Genomic DNA, 24,150 nt, shown 5'->3' with positions numbered 1-24,150 from the left:
TGTGGCCTTGTTTGGCGGGTTGAGTGTCGAGGACATATGGCAGCATCTTGGTCTACGCTCTGCCTGTTTCAATGGTTCTATCTCTTGGACATGTCAGGCTTCTTTTCAAGGTCTGTGCTCACTGAAACAACACAGGACTGGTGAAAACATTTGGGTGTGTTGCACCTGACTGGCCCCTGGGCGTGATACATTAGCATGTTTCCATGCTCCTTGATGACCCAGGAAATGTGGTGTGCAGGGTGTCTATTGCTTGTTTTTCGATCCCTGCAGGTTACAGCAAAGCTCCACCCAGTTAGGTTGCCTACTATCTCTGTTGACTAAGGCGCGCTACTTCCTCAAAGAAAAAGTAGGTGCACTACATCAACTAACCTTCAGCCGGTCAGGATTATTGTAGCTTAATGTTATGTCTTGACGGGGTGTTCATTTATCAGGGTCCACCCACTGTATCCAAAGAGTCCAGCAAAGAGCTCAGCCTGTGCTAATAGAACTAGGGTTACAATATTGTAACTTTTGTTCTTCTGTCATTGATAATAATCCTAACAAGTGATATCAGGCATTATATTGCTAATATTAAAAATAAAATTACTCTAGCCTTTTTGTGCTCATAGCAACAACAAAGCTGGTGATAAATAAAGCTAAAATTACACATTGTAACCCTAGTTCTATGGTGTCGAGCTGACCCTTCTACCGGCTGAAATAACATGGGACACAGGACACGACACATCACGTCAGGTACGTGACGCAGGATTCTTAACCTGCTACACAGACTCCATCTCATGTGGTTGCTGCCATCTTCACTGTGTGCGTTTTGAGTTTTGCCAAGTGATATTACATTATTACATATTATAGTTATGGAGGGTTTGGAAACTTATGCAAACTGTTACCGAATTAATGAACTGAATTGCTTTAAGAACAGTTTGGATTGATTTATTTAATGTGATATGTAAAAACACACACAAGGTTGGTCTGCTGCTTTGCATTGCCTCTGGTACAATAACGTATTAATTATTCATCATTTTTAAGCAGATTGTCTTGGTTCTTTGCACAGATCTATGTAGCTTTTAACTGATTGCGCAACACCTGTGTCCCATGTATGTTGGTCGTAAGAGTAAAGTCGTAATGTGTTGTGTTAAAGTATTCTCACTCATATTATCCAAGTTATCTGTCCTCAGCTATTCTTTCTCAATAACTTAACATTGCTATTACTATCAGTAACATATATCATCATAGTAGTATAGTATATATATATATAGTATAGATAGTATCATTACTATCAGTGCGCGAGGCAGGATACCAACGTGGTCCAGGTGCTCTCCAACTTCCATGACCCCAAGGAGAGAGGAGTGGTGCTGAGAAGGAAGGGAGGCGACATCCATCCAGACCCAGGTTCCTGTGCATGTTTGCCTGGCCGACTATCAAAAGCGTATGAAGGGGGTGGACCTACTGGACCAGGTGGTAGGCTACTACATCTTCAAACACAGGTCCAAGAAATGGTGGTGCCAGCTCTTCTTTTTCTTCCTCTCTGTCAGCTGCTACAACGCCTTCGTCGTGGCAAAGAGTGCTGGAGCAGCGAAGAATGGCCTGAAGGACTGGGTGGAGGACCTGGTTGGTGAGCTGGTCACTGATGTCAGGGCAAGGAGTGCCCCTCAGCGCGCCCCCCAACCATCCTCAGGCATGCACGATCATGAGAAGCTCTTTTCTCCCAAGAGGAAGACTTGCATTTTGTGTGCAGAGAAGCCTGGCTGTCCTTCTGCAACAGAATATGGATGCCGGCAGTGCGAAGTGCTGCAGGAGAAACTAGATATCACACAGCCCAGCACACACACACACACACACACACACACACACACACTCTTATTGATCTTGCAAGTGAAGGTACTGTGCAGGTGTGAGGGTGAGTGTGTGTGACACACATGCACACACACACACACCCTCACACACAGTATGTGCATTCTCAAGTACCTTCACTTGCAAGATTGTGAGTGTGCAGGTGTGAGGTTGTGTGTGTGTGTGTGTGTGACACAGATGCACATACGTTCACTCACCCTCACACCTGCACACACACCTGCACACACACACACACACACACACACACACACACACACACACACACACACACTCACAATCTTGCAAGTGAAGGTACTTGAGAATGCACATACTGTGTGTGACTTGAGTGAGTTAGGACTGACAAACACAAACATGCACATTACACACCATGGACTTGAGACTGAGACTTGAGACTGAGACTTCTTTGTTCATTGTATATAGTTATCTGAAACACACACACTCTCTTCTCTGTCTTATGGTTGTCTGTTATTGATATTTTTGTTGTTTATTGAGTTTCTGAAAATCTAAGTTGAAGATTGCTGTAAAACAAGTACAAATAAAAGCTACACTTGTATGCTCTAAAATGCTTTTTATTTCATGTTTCAATCTGCTCCAGAGCCTGAGAAAATAAGGTTTTAGTAGACGAGGTCAGTTCTTTTACATTTTTCAGAATATGCTCAGGATTAGGGCTTTATAATGCCTTTTTTCCAGGCGCGATTAGGTCTAAATGGGTTAACATTGCTGTTACTATCAACCTGTTTTCTGCCTGTATTTCTGTACTGCATAAAGAAAATAGATCAAGTCTGTCTAATAAAACTAAGTGCAGTTTTTATGACTCAATGCCACGACCCATGATTGCTTTCTTTGTGTTCCTCTCTGGCCTCAACAGGATAATGTAACATTTGGGTCCAAACAGTGACACCAAGAGGCCAAAACTGGAAGCTAGGATGGCAAATACCTCAACTACATCTGCATATTTGCCTGGTGAACTGACATAAGCAGGGACAAAGGCCACCCACACTGCACAGAAGATCAGCATGCTGAAAGTGATGAGTTTGGCCTCATTGAAAGTATCTGGAAGATTCCTTGCCAGGAATGCTAACAGGAAGCTGAGGATGGCCAGTAAGCCGATATAGCCCAGTAACACTCCAAAACCAACTGTGGATCCAACTACACACTCATAAACTATCTTGTCATTGTGGTATTGAGTGTTTTTATGAGGAGCTGGTGAGGAAGAGACAAGCCAAGCAGTGCAGATTGCTGCCTGAATAGAAGTAAGAACCAGAACTGTTCCTCTCTGCTGCAAAAGACCAAACCACTTCAGATGGGCTTCACCTCCTGGCTTGGAGGCCTTGAACACAGCCAGAACCACCATGGTTTTCACCAGGATACATGATATACAAAGCACAAAGCTGATTCCAAATGCTGCATGTCTCAGTTGGCATGTCCACAGCCTGGGACGTCCAATAAACAGCAGAGAACACAGGAAACATAATTTAAGAGACAGCAATAGCTGGAAACTCAGTTCTGAATTGTTGGCCCGCACTATAGGGGTGCCACGATGATGGATAAAGATTCCTAGAACAACAACACATATAAATGTGCCCAACAATGAGGCAGTTGTCAAACAGATACCCAGAGGCTCATTATAGGAGAGGAACTCTGTTTTCTTAGAAACACAGTGGTCATGTTGGGAACTGGACCAGAAATCCTCTGGACAACTGGTGCACTCCATGGAGTCTGTGAAAATAGGGAAAGTAATTAGATAAATGGTTATATTAATCATTCAGACTGCAATTTTTAAACTGAATACCAACCAGTCATATTGCTGACCTTCCCCTCAGAACAAGGGATGCAGTCAAAACAGCACTCAGGTTCCCCCTTCTTTCTGGCCATGCGGGTACCTGGAGGACAGCTGTCACTGCACACTGAGAGGGGTGGCTGTAGAGAGCAAAATTATTGTGTCTTTCTATGTTAATGTATACCGCCAAGATCTATAGTACAAAGGATAGTTGCCATAATGAGTTATTCATGGGACACAAAATAGGTGACTGAAAAAAACAGAAGTAACCTGTTTGGATTCAAAGTTCCAGAAGATTTTGTCTTCATCAAGTGTGAGTTCTTCACCTTTGGCTGACTCTTTCACCTCACCTACATTCTGAACTTTAGTTCGTCCATCAGGGAGCCACAACCAGTTCATGACATTATATATTGGTAAGGCATCACCATTCTCATCAAATGACACTTGATCACCAAATGCTGTGGTGAAGTTGACCTTTTCCAAGTAATACACAAGCTACGGATATCAGAATAAGAGACAGAGGAAGACAATTATTTTATGACCACCATGAACACAGTTGAATCCAGTATTCAATAATCAAACTGCACACTACACTTATGAAGATATTAACAATTCATACAAATTATTTATTTAATAGTGACATCACATCACTAACAATATTGCGTTTTCAGTGCCAAGACATTGTCTTGTCTCAGACCTTATAACACTATACAATGCTGTCATCCAGTGGTAGATAAAATCCTTTCAACTATCTGCTATGCAGTTTACAATTAATAATCTCATAGCATTTAGACAGATGAATGGTAGGGTGGTGGTGGTGATGATGGGGGTGTAAAATGATATCCCACCTGCCATGGCTCCAGTCTTTGCAAACTGCCACAGCTGTGCCCACTGAAAGGTCCTCTCCCTGGCTCACACTGCAGCATGTCATCAAGAGCATATGCCAGGGCATACACAGCCTTGTACACGTTATACTCTGGCCTGAGGTTTGAAGTGTCCAATAATTCAGTGTCCACATTCTCTAGATCTTCCTGTCCAGTGCATAGAGATCCCCCAGCCTCCACCCAACCTGCTTGAGGTGGTGCAAATTTACACTGAAATGTGTGTTCCCAAAACTGATTTACCTGAAATGTATTCAAAATAGGGGTGTAACATTAGACAGAAGTCACAGTTTTCTTCATTCATACCCTGGTCATGGTTCGGTGTGGGTTTGGTTAGGGAAAAAAAAAACAACTAAATGCTAATTGTTTTTTTTCTAATTGGAGTGTGTCAAGACACAGACACAATCTTCTTGCTGGGGACTAAAGCATTTTGCCCACTGACAATTTTGGGAAATGATTTTCATTATAGAAATGAGGAATATTACTAACACTTCTGTTATTGTTTAAACACTGAACACTTTCCCAGAAGACAACAGGTCACAACAGGCCATAAAAGTTAAAAGCATTTGTTATCTTACTTATGAGCAAAGACTTTCTGTATGTCTGTTTAAATGTGATTCAGATTTCTTAGTGTGGATTGCTGACAACCCAAGGACGTATCATTTCAATTTTGGTAGAATTTTGACCCATGACATATTCAATATTTCAAGATTTAAGAATCATTAATTTTTTGCCTCATAATGGAATTCTTTGTGGTGCACTCAACAATAAGAAGAGCCTATAATCTCAAAGTAACCTTTCAATAAACTAGTTAACAGTGCTGTTTGCAGCAGTGTGGGTTAAGCTTCAGGGGTCTGTGTACTGAGTCAAACACATCTTCACCCACATAAGTAATCCATGTATATCCTTCACATATCTAACTGGCCAACTATCCTAGCAGGTTTGCCAGAGGCCAAGCAATCAGCCCATTCTGAACAGATACATTTTGAATGGGCACCACATTATGCTGTGAAATGACTGTTTCAATTAGTTCTACCTTTGCTATATAAAAACATTTAAAACACCCAAACATAATAGTGATAGGCACATCTGGGGGACACTGTCAAATATGTATTGGCATGTTGGATGTATTTATATTAACAGACTCTACAACGAAGGAACAACGAAGACACACCATTCCGCAACATTGCACAACTCCTGTTGACCTGGAACCCACACGCAGATCGCCAAATTCCTGCATTTCATTTGTACTCACAAATCTTAAACTTATAAATACAAGATTAATTAGCAAAAATCAACTCCTACCAGGTAATTTTCATAGCTGTTGTTGTGTTATAGTTCAGGACGTATTTGTAGCAGAAAGTCCCTGAACCCTGGTATGTGTCCTTGACGGATAGCAATGCCCAGAGTGCCACCCAGGTATGGCATGAGCTGAGGAGTCTGAAGGACAGTAGCTGCAGTCCAGGCTTCACTGGCCATCCACTGCAGGCCTGTCACATTCTGCCTCACCACCTGTGCATTGTATTGTAAAAAAAAAATACATAAATTCATACTGTCATGACAGGGTTGATATCTTGTCTTACTCAATCCATAAACTGGTGCAGTCCTGTGTTTTACACAGTATGATGAGCAAAGTGATGCATGTCATCATAACTGGAAGTCAGTGAAATTTGGCTAAGTTAGTCACTCAAAAACCCTGCAGTGCCTTTAACAAATAAGAGGTGTGATTTATTCAAATAGGGCAATTATTTTATTGGAACCTAAATCTATTTGTTTGACCTTTAAAACATATGTAAAATATATATATAAGGGTTGCAATTGAGTTGTAATTTTAAGTAGTCGTGTTTTACACAGTATTATGAGTGAAGTGATGTGTGTGTCATCATAACAGGACGTCAGTGAATTTGTCTGAGTTAGTGATCTCACTCAAAAACCCTGCAGTGTCTTTAACATATAAGAGGAGTACTTTTTTCAAACTATTTGTAACAGGACAATGATTTAGGCGAACCTCTGTCATGAGGTTGATCATGTGACTTTCATGTGCAAACACAATGACCACACGAGCCGTAGATTTCCTCATAACATCCACAATCCTCCTGAGTTCAGCTGGATCATTGCCCCAGGGCAAAACCTCTAAGTAGGCCAGACAGCCTCCACCAGACTGAGCCAGGTCAGATTGGAAGGATCGGGCAGCATGGAGTCCATAATCATCATCACTGATCAGCAGACCTGTCCAAGTCCAGCCAAAGCGCCTGAGAATCTGAATCATAGCACGCACCTGAGTAAATACAGAGTGGAGGGATTAGTGCACAGATTGGAAAAATCTTTTAGTAGAGAAGCTGCTAAACAGGTTTCACAGTGGATCATGTTTAATTATTGTCTTTCAGCTCTGTTAGCTGAGACCAAACAGCTCAAAGAATGTGACAGATTTTACACAAAACAAATACAGTATTAGTTGCATTCCAGAAATATTATTTCTGAAGAACGTTTAACTGCACATGCTGTTTCAAATGCATTTGTATTTTGCTGATAGATTGTCACCTGGAAAGCATCACTTGGTATCGTCCTAAAAAAGGATGGAAACTTCTGCCGGTCGCTCAGGCACGAACATGTGGCAAAATGACTCACCTGTGAAAGACAGACTGTACATCCTAAAAACATTCAAAGCCTTTATTGACTCCTTCAGCTTTTCAAGTTTGATTAGTTCATGTTTACAAATTACATTAAATGTGAAATTAAATCAGAATGATCCAAAAGAATTATGGTATTAAACTTACCATAGGTACTCTGTACAAACCTAAGACAGAGGAGATGGCAATAGAACGTGTAGAGGAAGAATCACCCACAATTCCTAGGACTGGAGGGTTTCCTACACAGGTCTTGTCCAACATAAACTGCTCCTCTCGACCGCTGGCTAATGACAACGCTGCACGGAATGCAATTCCTAGTTTGACGCAGTTGTCATAAAGACTATAACCCAGAGTCACATTAGGCAGCAGGTTGGAGTTTCTGTTGATCTCATCAATAGCAAAGGCCATGGTCTGGGCCCGCCTGAATCCTAGAACATCAAAACTAACACAAAAATACCACTGTTGGAAAATTCAACAACTGTTCTGACATGTACATGCACAAATACAGATTTTGACCTGACAGACTCACCTGTGGCAGGTTGGCTGTTGTGGCTTTGAGGTAAAAGACAGGTCAGGAAAGACAGAAAAGAAATGGACCTGAAACAGCCCACCCAGAACCACATCTCCAGCCTTGTGCATCCCATTTAGATGAAATTGTCCCAGTAACTGGCAGGAGGTGGAAAAAAGAGGAGAGATCATGGTAGAGGAAAAGTAGGCATACAACAACATGAGGTACATGAGCAAGAACAAGTTGATATCTAAAAATGTAGACATGACTGTCCTCCTGTTTACCCCTCTCTGACCTGGTGTCAGCTCCTTTTATTGACTTGTTTAATGTTGCACACCACCCATCAGAACATAAGCATTAGCAGGGGCAGGGCCTAATATATAATTAATTTTAGATCAACTTTGAATTGAGGCAGAATTAATTTGTGTACCTTTAAAGCCACAGTGTGTAGGAATTTCTCCCATCTAACGTTGAAATCATATATTGTGTTCAAACAGATGGCGCACTCTAGTGCCTCACTGTTTCAAACATGTATTGCAACAACTGTAGCAGCTGTGTACCAAAAAGCTATGATAACACTGATGAAACCATGTCATCCGATACTACATGGAGTATTCAGGCTCCTACACAGACACACACGACGCGAGTTGACAAACCCCCTCCTCACCATGCTGGCTGTGTTTACAACGTAGGACTGTTGGGGCAGATGTAAATTAAAACAAACCAATCACGTCTCATCCTTTGACAACTGACAAGTGGCTCAACCTCACACACCTCATCCCTCTCCTCGCATTATTGCGCCGCTAACAGCTGTTAGTGGCCAGCGGCACTACTGCCACATAACAAAGTCCCACTCTTTGAGCATAATGCAGGATCATGTATTATGCAGCATCACGGGAGACGGAATCCTCGTCGCCAAGAAAGTGCAAAAGGGAATCAAAAAGGCAGCGTGACCAGCGAATTAAAAAAACAAGGGTCAGCATTGGGGTTGCCTTTCCCAGGTGGAGAGAGCTGCTGAAGGAGAAAGGTAATACAATCACAGACCAGCGCTAACAGCGGCTAACAGTGGCGCAGTGATGTGAGGAGAGGGATGAGGCTGTTAGCGACCGGCGAATTAAAAAAACGAAGGCCCACATCGGGGTAGCCTTTCCCAGGTAGAGAGAGCTGCTGAGGGAGAATGGTAATGCAATCACAGGCCAGCGCCGCTGTTGGCTGTTAGCCGCTGTTAGCGGCCAGTCGCTAACAGCCTCATCCCTCTCCTCGCATCACTGCGCCGCTGTTAGCCGCTGTTAGAGCTGGCCTGTGATTGCATTACCATTCTCCCTCAGCAGCTCTCTCTACCTGGGAAAGGCTACCCCGATGTGGGCCTTCATTTTTTTAATTCGCCGGCCACGCTGCCTTTTCTATTCCCTTTTGCGCTTTCTTGGCGACGAGGATTCCGTCTCCCATGATGCTGCATATGCATGATCCTGCATTATGCTCAAAGAGTGGGACTTTGTTTCAAATTTACCAGGGTAGTAGCGAAGCGTCTCTTGCTCCTCTCCTTCGGCTCCTCAGTCACACAGTGCTGGCCTGGCTCTCAATGAAAACGCCGAAGGCGGTGCTGTATGTCCCTTGCTGACGGGTGTATTCTCAAGATGGCGAAACGTAATGGAAGCCCACAGACGACTTACCCCCGCAATGTACAAACAAATCCGAAATTCTCCTTTTACGAGAATAGGTCAGATTATTGGTGGAGGTAATAGTACACCAGTGATGACATATTTATGAATGCAGACATCAATTTTTGCCAATAAACAACTGAAAATGTTACACATTGTCCCTTTAAGAATGTCTCCCCAAGGTCATTTTAGCAACCCTCTCCAAAATAAAATAAAATAAAATAAAATAAAAATAAATAATTAAACAAATAAACTGAATTAAATAAAAAAAAATAACATTGTATAATTTTTGCAAACCACAGATATGTTACAATTGTACATCATTGTCTAGAGGATATAATAGAACTGTGGTTATGACTGGTTATGCTTTGACACACAAAACACTTGATTATGGTTGGGGAAAGATGCTGGTTTGACCAAGCAGCATTATCCGGAGCTAAAAAATGAAGCCAACATGCAAGTGCTTAAAAACTGCAATTCCTGGAATGGTCACTAGAGGCTGGCTCCAAGAGATTGTCTGTTCCTATGGCCACCCATGCTAAAATGCCCAACTTTACAGGAAAAATAAACAGCCTGGTACAAAAAACGGTTTTGGTCCATAGCCCATTCATCTATTTATGACACTTGTACTGAGGGTACATTTTGATATAACTCACCCATTTAAATGTTGTTAAGCATTAAAGTTTACTAAATTAAGGGCGTGGCCTCTGTGAGTGACAAGTCGTCTGCAAGGTGTCACCACAGACTATGAGTGAATTCCAATCTTCTCTCCTCCACAGCTCCACCCTCTTGTTCAAATACGGTCACTTCTGGCTCCAAAAATCCAAGATGACAAAGGCCAAAGTGACCAACTCAAGGCTTCCAAAGGTGAGTCCACAAAACAATGGGTGATGTCACTTTGGCTTCGTTGATTATTTTTATATGGTCTATTGTTTTGGCCTAAAATACACAGTTTTGGTGCCACAATCATCTCTGGAAACGCAGCAGTGTCTCGCCAAAAAACAACTGGTGTAATTGTTTGTTGGTCTTAAACAGTGGTATGTATTGATCAGCCATTTGGCAGTTGTCTCACCTAGGTGTCTCACCATCCACCACCACCCCCACCTTCCAATGACAATTGTAATCTATCCCTGGTTTGCAGAAACTTACAATGCCAACATTTTCTTCTAGTGACTGGGCTGGGATGACCACTGTGATTAATGATCTACTGAAATTTGCACAATAGTTATGTCGTATTATGTGTTTATTATAACTGGACTTTGATAGGCTATGTAATGCAGACAAAGTAGAAAGACTGTTTAACCTTCCAGTAAAACTTCGACTTCCCTTGTTGTAAGGAATATGCAAAGGGAAACAAGTTCTTGATCACTTTGCAGTTTAATAATACATATGTGTATCAGAAGAGTTACTTTATACTGTGTATAACCCAAAGGTTGTGTGACAAACATACCAAATTGAACTCACTAAATGCTCAAATCAGGCCTGGATATGTCCACTAGATGGTAGCAGCATACCAAGACATTTGGTGAAATAACACAACATCCCTTGCACTGTGTATGTTTGATGGAGAGTTATTGTATCTGGATGGTCCCCATAGTAACTTGGCAGGTATTAGATACAATCAGTTCTGCAGAAAAGTGTGCTGGACAGATTTCCCCATTAGACCTTATTCTGTTCAATTTGCAATGTCATAGATTTGGTTATTGTTGGTACTATTTCTATGATAAAGACACAAATGTCAAAGAGTGCAGACACTCATTTACCTCAATTGCTTAATGAGTGCAGGCAAATACTTTTCAAGGCAGAATGACCTTACTTATCTCTATTCCCCCTTACCTGAAATACAACAGAATATTGCATCTATTATTACTCCATTTCACTCAGTTACTGATGTGAATGGACCCAGGAATAAATATGTTGTAATTCATACCCAAAAACCAAATAATAAGGAAACTTATGATACAAATGTGATGTTGAAAAAAATTACTAATGAAAATGAGACTGACAGCATGTGATATCACAAATATGGCATACATTTCAAACTAGTCTAAATTTTGAGTGTGATTCAATGCAAACTTTAGAAAATAATTGTAACAATTAATACAAAATCAGATAGAAGGCAGAACAATTTAACTACCAATAAATACAGGTTAGAAAATACAGGCATACTTTATTTAGACTTTCACCCTTAATCACACCCACTTTCAGGCTTCTGTTGGAATACAAATACAGAGACAGATACAGATGATTTTGTTGGTTGTACAGAAACAGCAGTGACACCTCTGTACACCTCTACAATACACTTTGAATAGCATTATGGCTTTTGGGTTGGATGTGCCATCCCAAGATTATCAGTGACCACATCTGGCCACCCCTTATGAAACATTTCTGGGGGCAGCGCTGGTGAACGTGAAGTTTCACTGCAACCTTTCCTGTCTCTTTATGGGGAGTGGAGTGGCATGGCTGTTAAAGCCCTAACCAAGGAACACCTTGCGAGATGGCTTGTGAGTGCATCTACAAAGCCTACAGACAGGTGGGCCGCATGAACTCCACACATGGTGCGGCAGTGTCAGCGGCCTTGTTCAGCAGTTTGCGTTTCAAGGACATATATATGGCGATGTAGTGGTCTACACCCTGCCCGTTTACATGGTTTTATCTCTCTGACATGTCTGGTGCCTTTTCAGGGTCTGTGCTAACTGGAACAACACAGAACTGGTGAAAAGGGTTGAGTGTATGTCGGCTCTGTTGCACCTGACCCCCGTCTAAGCGTTATACATCAAAATGTATCTGTGGTCGTTAATGACCCTGGAAATATGGTGTGCAGGGTGACTATTACTTGTCTTTCAACCCCTGCAAGCTAGGTTGCTTACCACCTGCGTTGGCTGGGGTGCTCAGCTTCTAGGAAGAAAAGGTAGGCACGCTATGGTGATGAACCTTTCGCTGGTCAGGATCAGTGTGGCTGGGTTGATGTTATTTCACGACAGAGTGTTCATCGGGCTCCACGCACTGTATCTAAAGAGTCCAGTAAAGGGCTCCACCTGTGCTAATAGAACTAGGGTTATAATATCATAACCTTCATTCTATGTCTTGGATAATAAGCCTAACAACTGATATCATATCATATTGTTAACATTAAAAAGACAAAATTACTCAAGCCTTTTTATGCTTGTAGCGACAGCAAAGCTGGTGATAAATGAAGCAAAAATTACACATTGTAGCTCCTGTTCTATGGTGCAGAGCTCACCCTTCTATTGGCTGAAATCACGAGACACGGACACATCATATCACATAGGCAGAGTGAGGTTGTTTACCTGCTGTGTGTTTTCAATTTTGCCATGTGATATTGCAGTTGGTGAGAGGGTTTGGAAATGTATGCTATATTAACTGTTACCGAATTAATAAACAGGTTCCCTTTAACGATGAAACCCATGGATTTGATTAATTTGTTATAATCTGAAATGTGAAAATAAACACAAGGTTGCTATGCTGCTTTGCATTGCCTCTTGTAAAGAATAGCTTTTTGAATTTTGGGGAAACATAAAAACGTAAATAAACTGAATTTATATAATTACGACAGAGTAACCCAAGTAGTCTGTGATATTTATTTTGAAAAAGTAAATAAAGCATAATAAAGTTTATTTAGATTTTACATTAACTTACACCATGAAAAGTCACAAAAGCAATAATGGCATTTTTAAGTGCAATTTCTTTGTACTATTAACTGCATTCTAGGGGGGAAAATAGGATATTGTCATTAGCTATTCTCTCTCAATACCTTAACATTGATATGACTAGAAACTTGATTTCTGCCTGTGTTTCTGTACTGTACAGAGAAAGGTGATTAATTCTGTCTTATGAAACTAAGTGCAAGTTTTATGAGTCAGTGCCACGACCCATGATTGCTTTCTTTGTGTTCCTCTCTGGTCTCAACAGGATTATGTAACATTTGGGACCAAACAGTGACACCAAGAGGCCAAAACTTGAGGCCAGGATGGCAAATACCTCAACTACATCTGCATATTTGCCTGGTGAACTGACATAAGCAGGGACAAAGGCCACCCACACTGCACAGAAGATCAGCATGCTGAAAGTGATGAGTTTGGCCTCATTGAAAGTATCTGGAAGATTCCTTGCCAGGAATGCTAACAGAAAACTGAGGATGGCCAGTAAGCCGATATAGCCCAGTAACACTGCAAAACCAACGGTGGACCCAACTACACACTCATAAACTATCTTGTCATTGTGGTATTGAGTGTTTTTATGAGGAGCTGGTGAGGAAGAGACAAGCCAAGCAGTGCAGATTGCTGCCTGAATAGAAGTAAGAACCAGAACTGTTCCTCTCTGCTGCAATGGACCAAACCACTTCAGATGGGCTCCACCTCCTGGCTTGGAGGCCTTGAACACAGCCAGAACCACCATGGTTTTCACCAGGATGCATGATATACAAAGCACAAAGCTGATCCCAAATGCTGCATGTCTCAGTTGGCATGTCCACAGCCTGGGGCGTCCAATAAAGAGCAGGGAGCAAAGGAAACATAATTTAAGAGACAGCAATAGCTGGAAACTCAATTCTGAATTGTTTGCACGTACTATAGGGGTGTTACGATGATGGATAAAGATTCCCAGCACAACAACACATATAAATGTGCCCAACAATGAGGCAGTTGTCAAACAGATACCCAGAGGCTCATTATAGGAGAGGAACTCTGTTTCCTTAGGAACACAGTGATCACGTTGAGAACTGGACCAGAAATCCTCTGGACAACTGGTGCACTCCATGGAGTCTGTGAAAATAGGGAAAGTAATTAGATACATGGTTATATTATTAATTCAGACTGCAATTTTTAAACTGAATACCAACCAGTCATATTGCTGATCTTTCCCTCAGAACAAGGGATGCAGTCAAAACAGCACTCAGGTTCCCCCTTCTTTCTGGCCATGCGGGTACCTGGAGGACAGCTCTCACTGCACACTGAGCGGGGTGGCTGTAGAGAGCAAAATTATTGTGTCTTTCTATGTTAATGTATACTGCCAAGATCTATAGTACAAAGGATAGTTGCCATAATGAGTTATTCATGGGACACAAAATAGGTGACTGAAAAAACAGAAGTAACCTGTTTGGATTCAAAGTTCCAGAAGATTTTGTCTTCATCAAGTGTGAGTTCTTCACCTTTGGCTGACTCTTTAACTTCACCTACATTCTGAACTTTAGTTTGTCCGTCAGGGAGCCACAACCAGTTCATGACATCATATATTGGTAAGGCATCACCATTCTCATCAAATGACACTTGATCACCAAACTGTGTGGTGAAGTTGACCTTTTCCAAGTAATACACAAGCTATGATTATCAGAATAAGAAATAGAAGAAGACCAAAAGTGAAAACAATTATTTTATGACCATCCTGAACACAGTGGAATCCAGTACTCAATAATCAAACTGCGTACTACACTTATGAACATATGAACACATTAACAATTCATACAAAGCATGGGTGCAGATCCCGGGGGGGGGACGGGGGGGACATGTCCCCCCCAAATTCTGAAAAACACAAATTGTCCCCCCCATTTCTAAATAGCTTAAATGACTGAAATTGAACAAATGTATACAGTATTCCTATATACTGGGAGAAAGGGAAGATGATGAGGAGAAATGGGAATCTGTGAGAGGCGAGAGATGAGAACGTGAGTGGACATGCCTGAGACCCTGAAACTAGAAGTAGCATTAACTAACAGCAAAGCAGTGAAAAGGAGGGTGATGGCTGGTTCCATGTACTACTGGCTGTTTAAGAGAAATAAACAGTAAAAGGAAGCATATGATTCTCTTTGTAGTGCTTTTTGAATGACTTGGTGATGGTGATGAGCCTCTATGAAATCGTGAAATATGCTGGCAATCTCAAGCGCTCTGTGGGCATGATTTGCACGCTTGCAATTTAAAAAAAATCACAACTGATTGTGTCCCCCCCAAACTTGTCATCAGATCTGCACCCATGATTGTATTTTTTTCATACTGAAATCACATCACTAACATTATTGTGTCCACAGTACCAAGACATTGTTGTTTCTGTCCTTATAACACTATACTCTGCTGTCACCCAGTGGCAGGGGAAATCCTTTCAGCTATAGTACTCTAATAGCTTCATATTCAGTCTTGTATCCTAATTGTTTGTCTGCACAAAATATTAAAGTATAACATTTAGCCAAATGAATGGTGGAGTGGCAGTGGTGGTGGTGGTGATGATGATGGGGATGTAAAATGATATCCCACCTGCCATGGCTCCAGTCTTTGCAAACTGCCACAGCTGTGCCCACTGAAAGGTCCTCTCCCTGGCTCACACTGCAGCATGTTATGAAGAGCAAATGCCAGGGCATACACAGCCTTGTACACGTTATACTCTGGCCTGAGGTCTGAAGTGTCCAACAATTCAGTGTCCACATTCTCTAGATCTTCCTGTCCAGTGCACAGTGATCCCCCAGCTTCCACCCAACCTGCTTGAGGTGGTGCAAATTTACACTGAAATGTGTGTTCCCAAAACTGATTTACCTAAAACATATTTAGAATAGAGGTATACCATTAGACAAAAGTCAGTTTCATTCATACCCTGGTTTAAGAGTCACTGTCCAGTGCAAGTTTGGTTTGGGGGAAAAGAAACCCAAATGCAAGAGGATTTTATTTTGTTTATTCTCAACAGAAGTGCATGTGTCAACAGACAGACAAAATGCTCTTGCTGGGAACTTAAGTATATTGCCCACTGACAACTTTCGTAAACGGTTTTCATTATTAAAATGAGAAACATTACAAACACTTATGTCCTACATTGTATAAACACTGTACACTCTTCCAGATGGTAAGAGGTCACAATAGGCCATAAAACTGAAGTTTATAGTAAGATTTATAGTAAGATAGGCATAGCAAACTTATACATTATCTATAATGTATTATATCTTTCTATAATATACGTTATCTTACATTATAGTAAGATAAGCCTTTTTTTTTTATCTTCCTTTAAAGCAAGGACTCTCTGTCTGTCTGTCTGTCTGTCTGTCTGTCTGTCTGTCTGTCTGTCTGTCCTTCAAATTTTTCAAGAACTGTTCATCTGATCTACAACACCCTTGGTGTATTGGTGATGACCCAAGGACATGTCATGTCAATTTTGGTGGAATTGTGACACATGACATGCTCAATATTTCAAGATTTAAGATCCAATAATAATTTGCCTTATAAACCACAGCTGATTGAGAATTTTTTTGCGGTTCACTCAACAATTACATAGACCTATAATCTCAAAGTAACCTTTCAATAAACAAGCAAGTTTGGTGGGGGTAAAAAAAAAACCCCAAATGCACAAGGATTTTCTTTTTTCTTTCATTTTTTCAACTGACAGAAGTGCATGTGCATGCTGGGGTATAAGGCAATTTGCCCACTGACAATTTTGGTAAAAAAAAAATTCATTATAAAAATAAGAATATAATCTAATATATAATATAATCTCCATAATCTCAAGTCTTTTTCAAGCGCTTCAGTGCACTGTGTACTGAATCAAGGACGTCTTAACCCACATAAGCAATGTATGTATATCCTTCACATAGCTTAAATCTTGGGCCCACAACCCAACTATCCTACCAGGTTAGCTGGAGGCCAAACAATCAGCCAGATGCATTTAGAATGGGCGCTGCACTCGTGCCATGAAATTGAAAATTCCAAAATACATACAATAAAATAGAATGAAACTTGCACATTAGTAATACCAAATCAATTAGTTCTACCTATGCTATATGTAAAAACTTCAAATCACCCAAACATAATCACCCCATAATCATCACTCACTCCACAATGATGGAACAAAAGTCCATGCCTTATGACATTACACAACTCTCTTTCTGTCACTGTTGACCTGTAACCTGCAGGCAGGTCTTCAAGCTCTGGCATTTCATTTATGTTCACAAATCTTAAACTTACAAGTACCCCATTAAATAGCAAGGATAAACTCTCACCAGGTAATTTTCATAGCTGTTGTTGTGTTGTAGGTCAGGACGTATTTGTAGCACAAAGTCCCTCAACCCTGATATGTGCCCTCGACGGATAGCAATGCCCAGAGTGCCACCCAGATACGGCATAAGCTGAGGAGTCTGAAGCACAGTAGCTGCAGTCCAGGCTTCACTGGCCATCCACTGCAGGCCTGTCACGTTCTGCTTCACCACCTGTGAATTGTATTGTAAAAAAAAACAAAAAAAAAACACATAAATTGATACCATCATGACATGGTTGATATCTTGTCTTAATGAATTCATAAACAGGTGCAGTCCTGTGTTTTACACAGTATTATGAGCAAAGTGATGCATGTCATCAAAACTGGACGTCAGTGTAATTTGGCTGACTTAGTGATCTCTCTGAAAAACCCTGCAGTGCCTTTAACATATAAGAGGTGTGATTTAATCAGATAAATGTATTTGTTACAGGACAATATTTTATTTGAACTTAAATCCTTTGGTTTGACCATTAAACCATGAAGTTAAAAAACAATAATAAAGTGACAGTGGAGTAGTATGTTAAGGCCAACCTCTTTCATGAGGTTGATCATGAGATTTTCATGTGCAAACACAATGACCACACGAGCCGTAGATTTCCTCATAACATCCACAATCCTCCTTAGTTCAGATGGATCATTGCCCCAGGGCAAAACCTCTAAGTAGGCCAGACAGCCTCCACCAGACTGAGCCAGGTCAGATTGGAAGGATCGGGCAGCATGGAGTCCATAATCATCATCACTGACCAGCAGACCTGCCCAAGTCCAGCCAAAGCGCCTGAGAATCTGAATCATAGCACGCACCTGAGTAAATACAGAGTGGAGGGATTAGCGCTCAGGGTGGAAAAATCTTTTAGTAGAGAAGCTGCTAAACAGGTTCCACAATGGATCATGTTTAATTATTGTCTTCAGCTCTGTTACCAAAGACGAAATAGGTCCAGTGACACGTAGAATATGACGGGTTTTACAGAAAAGGAATATATAAATCATTGCTGTACAAGTAAGCTGTTTCTTAAGAACGTTTAACTGCACATGCTGTTTCAAATGCATTTGTATTTTGTTGATAGATTGTCACCTGGAAAGCATCGCTTGGAATCGTCCTAAAAAAGGATGGGAACTTCTGCCGGTCGCTCAGGCACGAACATGTGGCAAAATAACTCACCTGTGAAAGACAGACTGTTCATCCTAAAAACATTCAAAGCCTTTATTGACTCCTTCAACTTTTTAAGTTTGATTAAATCATGTTTACAAATGACATTAAATTTGAAATTAAATCAAAATGATCCAAAAGAATTACTGTGGAAAACTTACCATAGGTACTCGGTACAAACCTAAGACAGAGGAGATGGCAATAGAACGTGTAGAGGAAGAATCACCCACAATTCCTACTACTGGAGGGTTTCCTGCACAGGTTTTGTCCAACATTAACTGCTCCTCTCGACCACTGGCTAATGACAACGCTGCACGGAATCCAATTCCCAGTGTGAGGCAGTTGTCATAAAGACTGTAACCCAGAGTCACATTAGGCAGCAGGTTGGAGTTTCTGTTGATCTCATCAATAGCAAAGGCCATGGTCTGGGCTTGCCTTAATCCTAGAACATCAAAACTAACATAAAAATACCACTGTTGGAAAATTCAACAACTGTTCTGACATGTACATGCACAAATACAGACTTTACTGAAAATTAAACAGTTGAACAGCAACAATTATTATAATACTTGAATATGAAATGATTAAAGGAGACTATAAAAGTAATAGGTCTTAAATGGCATAAATATACAATGTCATTCTGTCAGAGTATCGTCTTATTATCTAAAATACATTCAACTAATGAGATTGATTTTGCCCAGTTTCTCCTTTTTGCTGTCTCCCTGACAGACTCACCTGTGACAGGTAGGATGTTGTGGCTTCGAGGTAAAAGACAGGTCAGGAAAGACAGAAAAGAAGTGGACCTGAAACAGCCCACCAAGAACCACATCTCCAGCCTTGTGCATCCCATTTAAATGAAATTGTCCCAGTAACTGGCAGGAGGTGGAATAAAAAGGAGAGGGAATGGCAGAGGAACAGTGGGAATATGACAACATGAAATACATGAGTAAGAACAAGTTGATATCTAAAAATGCAGACATGACTGTCCTCCTGTTTACCCCTCTCTGACCTGGTGTCAACTCCTTTTATTGACTAGTTTAATGTTGCACACCACCCATCAGGGCATAAGCAAAAGTAGGGGCAGGGCCTAATATACACATAATTTGACATTATATGTACATAATTAATTTGTGCATTTTAAATAACATCTCAGGGTGGTCCTTTTGGCTACTTTGTAACCCAGTTTTAAGTTGTGGAATACCCAACCTCTTGCCAAAATCAATTTTGTCATTGTATATTTCTGCAAACCTCAGATATGTAACATTTCTACATGAATATCTAGTTGATATGTTGAAACTTTACATTCCAATAATGCTGTGGTTAAAATGTGGTCATGCTTAGGCACAAAACAACTTGGCTGCAGTTGCAGTTCAAATGGTGCCATCTGAGGCTGGCTCCAAGGGAATGTCCCATTAGTTAAAATGTCCAACTGTCCTCCAGAAATAAACATGTTCACAACCTTGTACCAAAACAAACAAAGAAAAAGTTTTGGTCCCTAAAGCTTATATGAATGTCCACAGCCTTGTACCAAGAAAAAAAAAGGTCCTTACAGCCAATTTCAAGATTCATGACAACTACATGGGGGATTAACTTTTATAAAACTGAACAATTCAGATTTTATTGAGGATTAAAGTTACACATCATCAAGGGCGTGGCCTCTTTCAGTGACAGGCTGTCTGCATGGTGTTACCACGGTCTATGAGTCAAATTCAGTCCTCCATCCTTCACCTCTCCACCCCTTCATCCAAAATTGGTCACTTCTGGATCCAAAAATCCAAGATGGTGACAGCCATAATGCTGAATTCAAGGCTTCAAAAGGTGAGTCCACAAACCAATGGGTGATGTGGTGGCTGCGTCCATTATTTTTATACAGTCCATTGTATTGGCTTTAAGTACCCAGTTCAGTCAGGAACACTTTAGTCAAATATCGAAAACTAGCCGACATCTTTACTTTTTCTTACCATAGTTCATCTAGGTGCAGTGTAATAACAAGTTCGGCTTTACTAGATATTAGATATATTCAGTAGATCTATCTTTTTACAACCCTATTTAGAACCTTACTTTGCAAATCAGAAGAACTACAACTATGCTGCTGATATGTATCAAGCTGCATGGCGTGGTCCCAGGGAATTATAGTTATTAAAGAATATATTTTTTTTTCCTAGATTTGGAAATTGTAAATACTGAATTGAGAGTACACTGTGGACTTTAAGGGGATGGTAAATACACTTGTGTAATCAGATTTTAAATGTCTAATTTCTAAATGGGTGAAAATTTATTTTATCCATATTTTATCCATATCTGACAGCACCCTCAGTTGTAGACTACACTCACATGATAGCTGAGGTCAAGAGCTCTCTATAACAGTTGGTCCCATGTCTGTACCCCCTTTCGTTGCAGAGTTATAAGCCCTCAAACATGCACTGAGGTCAAGGTTCAAAGGTGAATGGCTGAAAGCAGGAGCCATGTAGAATATTCATACTGACAAATGTTACTCTCCAGGTTGAGACCTTTCCAATGATGTATTTGGTTTAGCTCTACAACAAAGTAGTGGTGGCAGCCACTGGTTCTGTGGCGCTGGCTTAGGGTCCGCTCTCCCCTGGTGGAGTGGACGGTGGCTGGGTGCCAGGGGCGGACGGCTCCATGTGATGGTGTTTCCTCTCTGGTTCTTCCGTGCTCAGCCTAATTCTTTTCTTCTAATTTTTTTATTTATTAGTGCCGTTTGGATTCGGTTACGGCAGACAGATGGCAATTTGAAATGGAATGAAGCCCAGGGCAGACAGTACAAAACAGAAGTTGAACGCGCGCCATCCGCCCACAGCACAATGCTCTTAAAGCTCTACGCTATCAAAAGCTGGCAAAATACATTTATTTTATTTTATGGCCTTGACATTAACCTGTCATATTGTTGAGTTATCAAGGACACTTCCGTGTTTTTGTATGTATACAGGAATGTTAAAGATATCATTGAGGAAAACAAGGTTGACGTGATGTTATTGAATCAAGAATCCTAATTGACTTTACATTGGCATTGTTTCCGTGGTACCGGCACATAATTTCAACCCATTATGTGCTGCCGCCACGGAATGCGGTGTTAAGAGGTCGTGGTCATTTCACGTGTTTCTGTGAGATCAGGTTGTCCCAGAAAGATGGGAGAGTTAAGACTTATTTTGGATCTCTACACCCTAAACCAATGCGTTGCCTGCAGGATATATCATATGCTAACTACTTCCTATCACTGCTGGAACTGCTCCTGCTAGGCAATGGGTTGACCACTGTTGACTTAAAGACAGACACTTTCATGTTGTGGTGGCTCCAAAGCACAGGAAGTTCTTGCATTTTGCCTTCCATGGGATAGCCTATTAGTACAACAGAGTGCCGCTGGGCTATTCCCTGGCACCTCGCACCTTCAGCAAATGTGTGGATGTGGCAATTGAGGGTCTTTCATCTTAATGACCTCATCATCATGGCCAAGTCTGAGGAGCTGGATATGTTCCACACAGCAAAATTGATCTTACAATCAACTGGAAGAAGAGCAGCCCCCTTCACACCAACTGATAGAGTAGCAGTACCAGCTGTGGTCATCCATCTGGTTGCTGCCAACTTCACTGTGTGTGTATTGAGTTTTGCCAAGTGATATTGCAGTTGGTTATGGAGGGTACGGAAACATATGCTATATAAACTGGTAAAGAATTAATTAACTGGATCATTTAAAGCAACACTTACCTTTCTGAAAATTTTACACTTTTCTTTGTTTAGGTTAAAATGCTGTTAATACGCTGATGGCACACTAAAATGTAAGTGAATTCCACCAGAGATGAAAACTCATAATTATACCATTCTCATATGATTCTGGCCTGTCTGTCATCCCCACGTGGAGGCCTTCGACTGACGTAACCACTCGTTTAACCACCCCCCACAACCTCCACCCCTGAATCTGAGACAACAAACAAGTTAGTAACAGGGACGCTTGTGGATATAAACTAGTGACAGGGACCCTTGTGGATATAAACTTTTCTCCGTAACAAAAGCAAACAAATGCGGACCACCACATCCACCTCCAGCCGCTCCAACAGGGAAATCAGTTGGCAAAAGAAAGAAACGATGCAACAAGAAATAAATTCATCAGTGCAATACAGTCGCAAGTTTCTAAGAGACATTAGAAATTGCTGCAGAGATCTAACGCTACAACCAAGAGAGCTCAGGATGTGTAGCAAGCTTGACCTGCTACGTCGAGCTAGCCCTGAAATGACCGTGGTTTCGCCTGGAGCTGTCCCGACAGGGAGATGCCAGCAGCGCTGTGACAGGATGCGGGAGCGGGGGAAGCGCGGAGGGGTTAGCTAGGCTAAGAGCTAACCCCATCAAACCAGCTGTTCCCAGTGTCCTTCTGGTGATGTCTGCTCACTGGACACGAAAATGGATTACATCCGACTATGGAGATCCACTCACCAAGGAGAGAGGGACTGCTGCGTCCTTGTGTTCACTGAGACATGGATGAATGGTAACATATCAGACTCCGGTGTTGAGCTAACGGTTCTTACACTACACAGAGCAGACAGGACGGCAGCATCATCTGGTAAGCTCCTGGTGTATACACAAACAATTCATGGTGCTGTGATGTGAAGAGGATCTCCCAGTTCTGCTCTCAGGATGTGGAGTTTTTGACTGTGAAATGTCGACCCTTTTCATCTTACTATTCCACGATATGTTCTTTCTTATATGTTGCACAAATATGTTTTGTTTCTGTTTGCTTGGGGTATGCAAAATGTCATTTCGTTTTTGTGCTGGTTCAGTTCAGTTCGTAACATTATGACAACACAGCATCCAGTTGCTAATGGCTAACATTAGCCTACTGTAGCGTAGCCTCTGAAACATAAACGTGATCTTCCTTGTGCGTTTCCACTTACTAGTAACGTTAATGCTACTATCTAATGTTTGCACTGTAACCTTATTCTAAAACTCATCAGTCATCACTGACTCTGGTTGAGTATTAAAACTCTGAGGTTGCGTTTGACTGTCGTTGTTGTAACATTACACTGGCTCTCCTCTTCCGTGTATCTAATGTTACCTTGCCAACGGCTACGTCTATAGTGAGGATGTAATGGAAGGAGGTGGAGTTGCAAGAGGAGGAGGATGGGACTTTGGAGGGAGGTGGGAGTTGTGGATGTTCAATTTTTTTCTAAGTGCTGTGTGAAATGCAAGAAAGGTAAGAGTTGCTTTAACAACAGGATGCATTATTTCATTAATCTATTTTAATATGAAATATAAAAACACACACAAGGCTGCTCCGCTGCTTTCATTGCCTCTGGTACAATGAGGTATTCATTATTATCATTTTAAGTCAAACTGTATTTGATTTTTACACAGTTCTGAGTAATTTTTTCCAGTCGTTGGGTAATGGTGTTGCACATGGATAAATAGATCAGCCATGCAATAATAGGGTTGCGCAGGCAATGTTTCCAGGTTCAGTGAAGCAGATAGAAGTGATTATAATGGTTGCGGTTTGCTGCAGCCATGCCCTGGCTGACGTTTCATGCCGTGTCCATGTCCCATGTGCTTTGGTTGTAACCATGTAACAGTGCCATTCCTAAAGTCTCTGAATCAGTGGGAGTTAGAGGCCCTGTATGTTCAGAATAGGCTATCACAGCCAGCTTCTCAGATGCTTGT

At 41.3% G+C, this 24,150-nt stretch overlaps 1 protein-coding gene and 1 pseudogene across 1 annotated transcript; both read right to left on the bottom strand.

Annotated features, from left to right (window-relative positions):
* Positions 1–2,656: 2,656 nt before the first annotated feature.
* On the bottom strand, positions 2,657–7,856 carry LOC125888291 (extracellular calcium-sensing receptor-like; annotated as a pseudogene).
* A 5,325-nt stretch (positions 7,857–13,181) lies between these two features.
* Positions 13,182–19,463, bottom strand: LOC125889003 (extracellular calcium-sensing receptor-like). The gene is made up of 9 exons (XM_049576661.1): positions 19,219–19,463; positions 18,645–18,939; positions 18,409–18,495; positions 17,868–18,137; positions 17,302–17,508; positions 15,575–15,850; positions 14,423–14,647; positions 14,170–14,293; positions 13,182–14,092 (listed from the first exon to the last, which is right to left on the bottom strand). The coding sequence occupies exons 1-9, from the start codon at positions 19,461–19,463 to the stop codon at positions 13,182–13,184; spliced, it is 2,640 nt and encodes an 879-aa protein (XP_049432618.1).
* Between the last annotated feature and the right edge of the window lie 4,687 nt (positions 19,464–24,150).

The sequence above is a fragment of the Epinephelus fuscoguttatus genome, linkage group LG5 (genome assembly GCF_011397635.1).
Source record: "Epinephelus fuscoguttatus linkage group LG5, E.fuscoguttatus.final_Chr_v1".
NCBI lineage: Eukaryota > Metazoa > Chordata > Actinopteri > Perciformes > Serranidae > Epinephelus > Epinephelus fuscoguttatus.
This window is presented reverse-complemented; position numbering and strand designations above follow the sequence as displayed.

Coding starts and splice junctions, on each gene's coding strand:
- LOC125889003 (XM_049576661.1), bottom strand. CDS start 19,463: ATGTCTGCATTTTTAGATATCAACTTGTTCTTACTCATGTATTTCATG. Junction 18,138..18,408: donor TTCCAAGCGATGCTTTCCAG/GTGACAATCTAT, acceptor GTATTTACTCAG/GTGCGTGCTATGATTCAGAT. Junction 15,851..17,301: donor ACAGCTATGAAAATTACCTG/GTGAGAGTTTAT, acceptor AATATGTTTTAG/GTAAATCAGTTTTGGGAACA.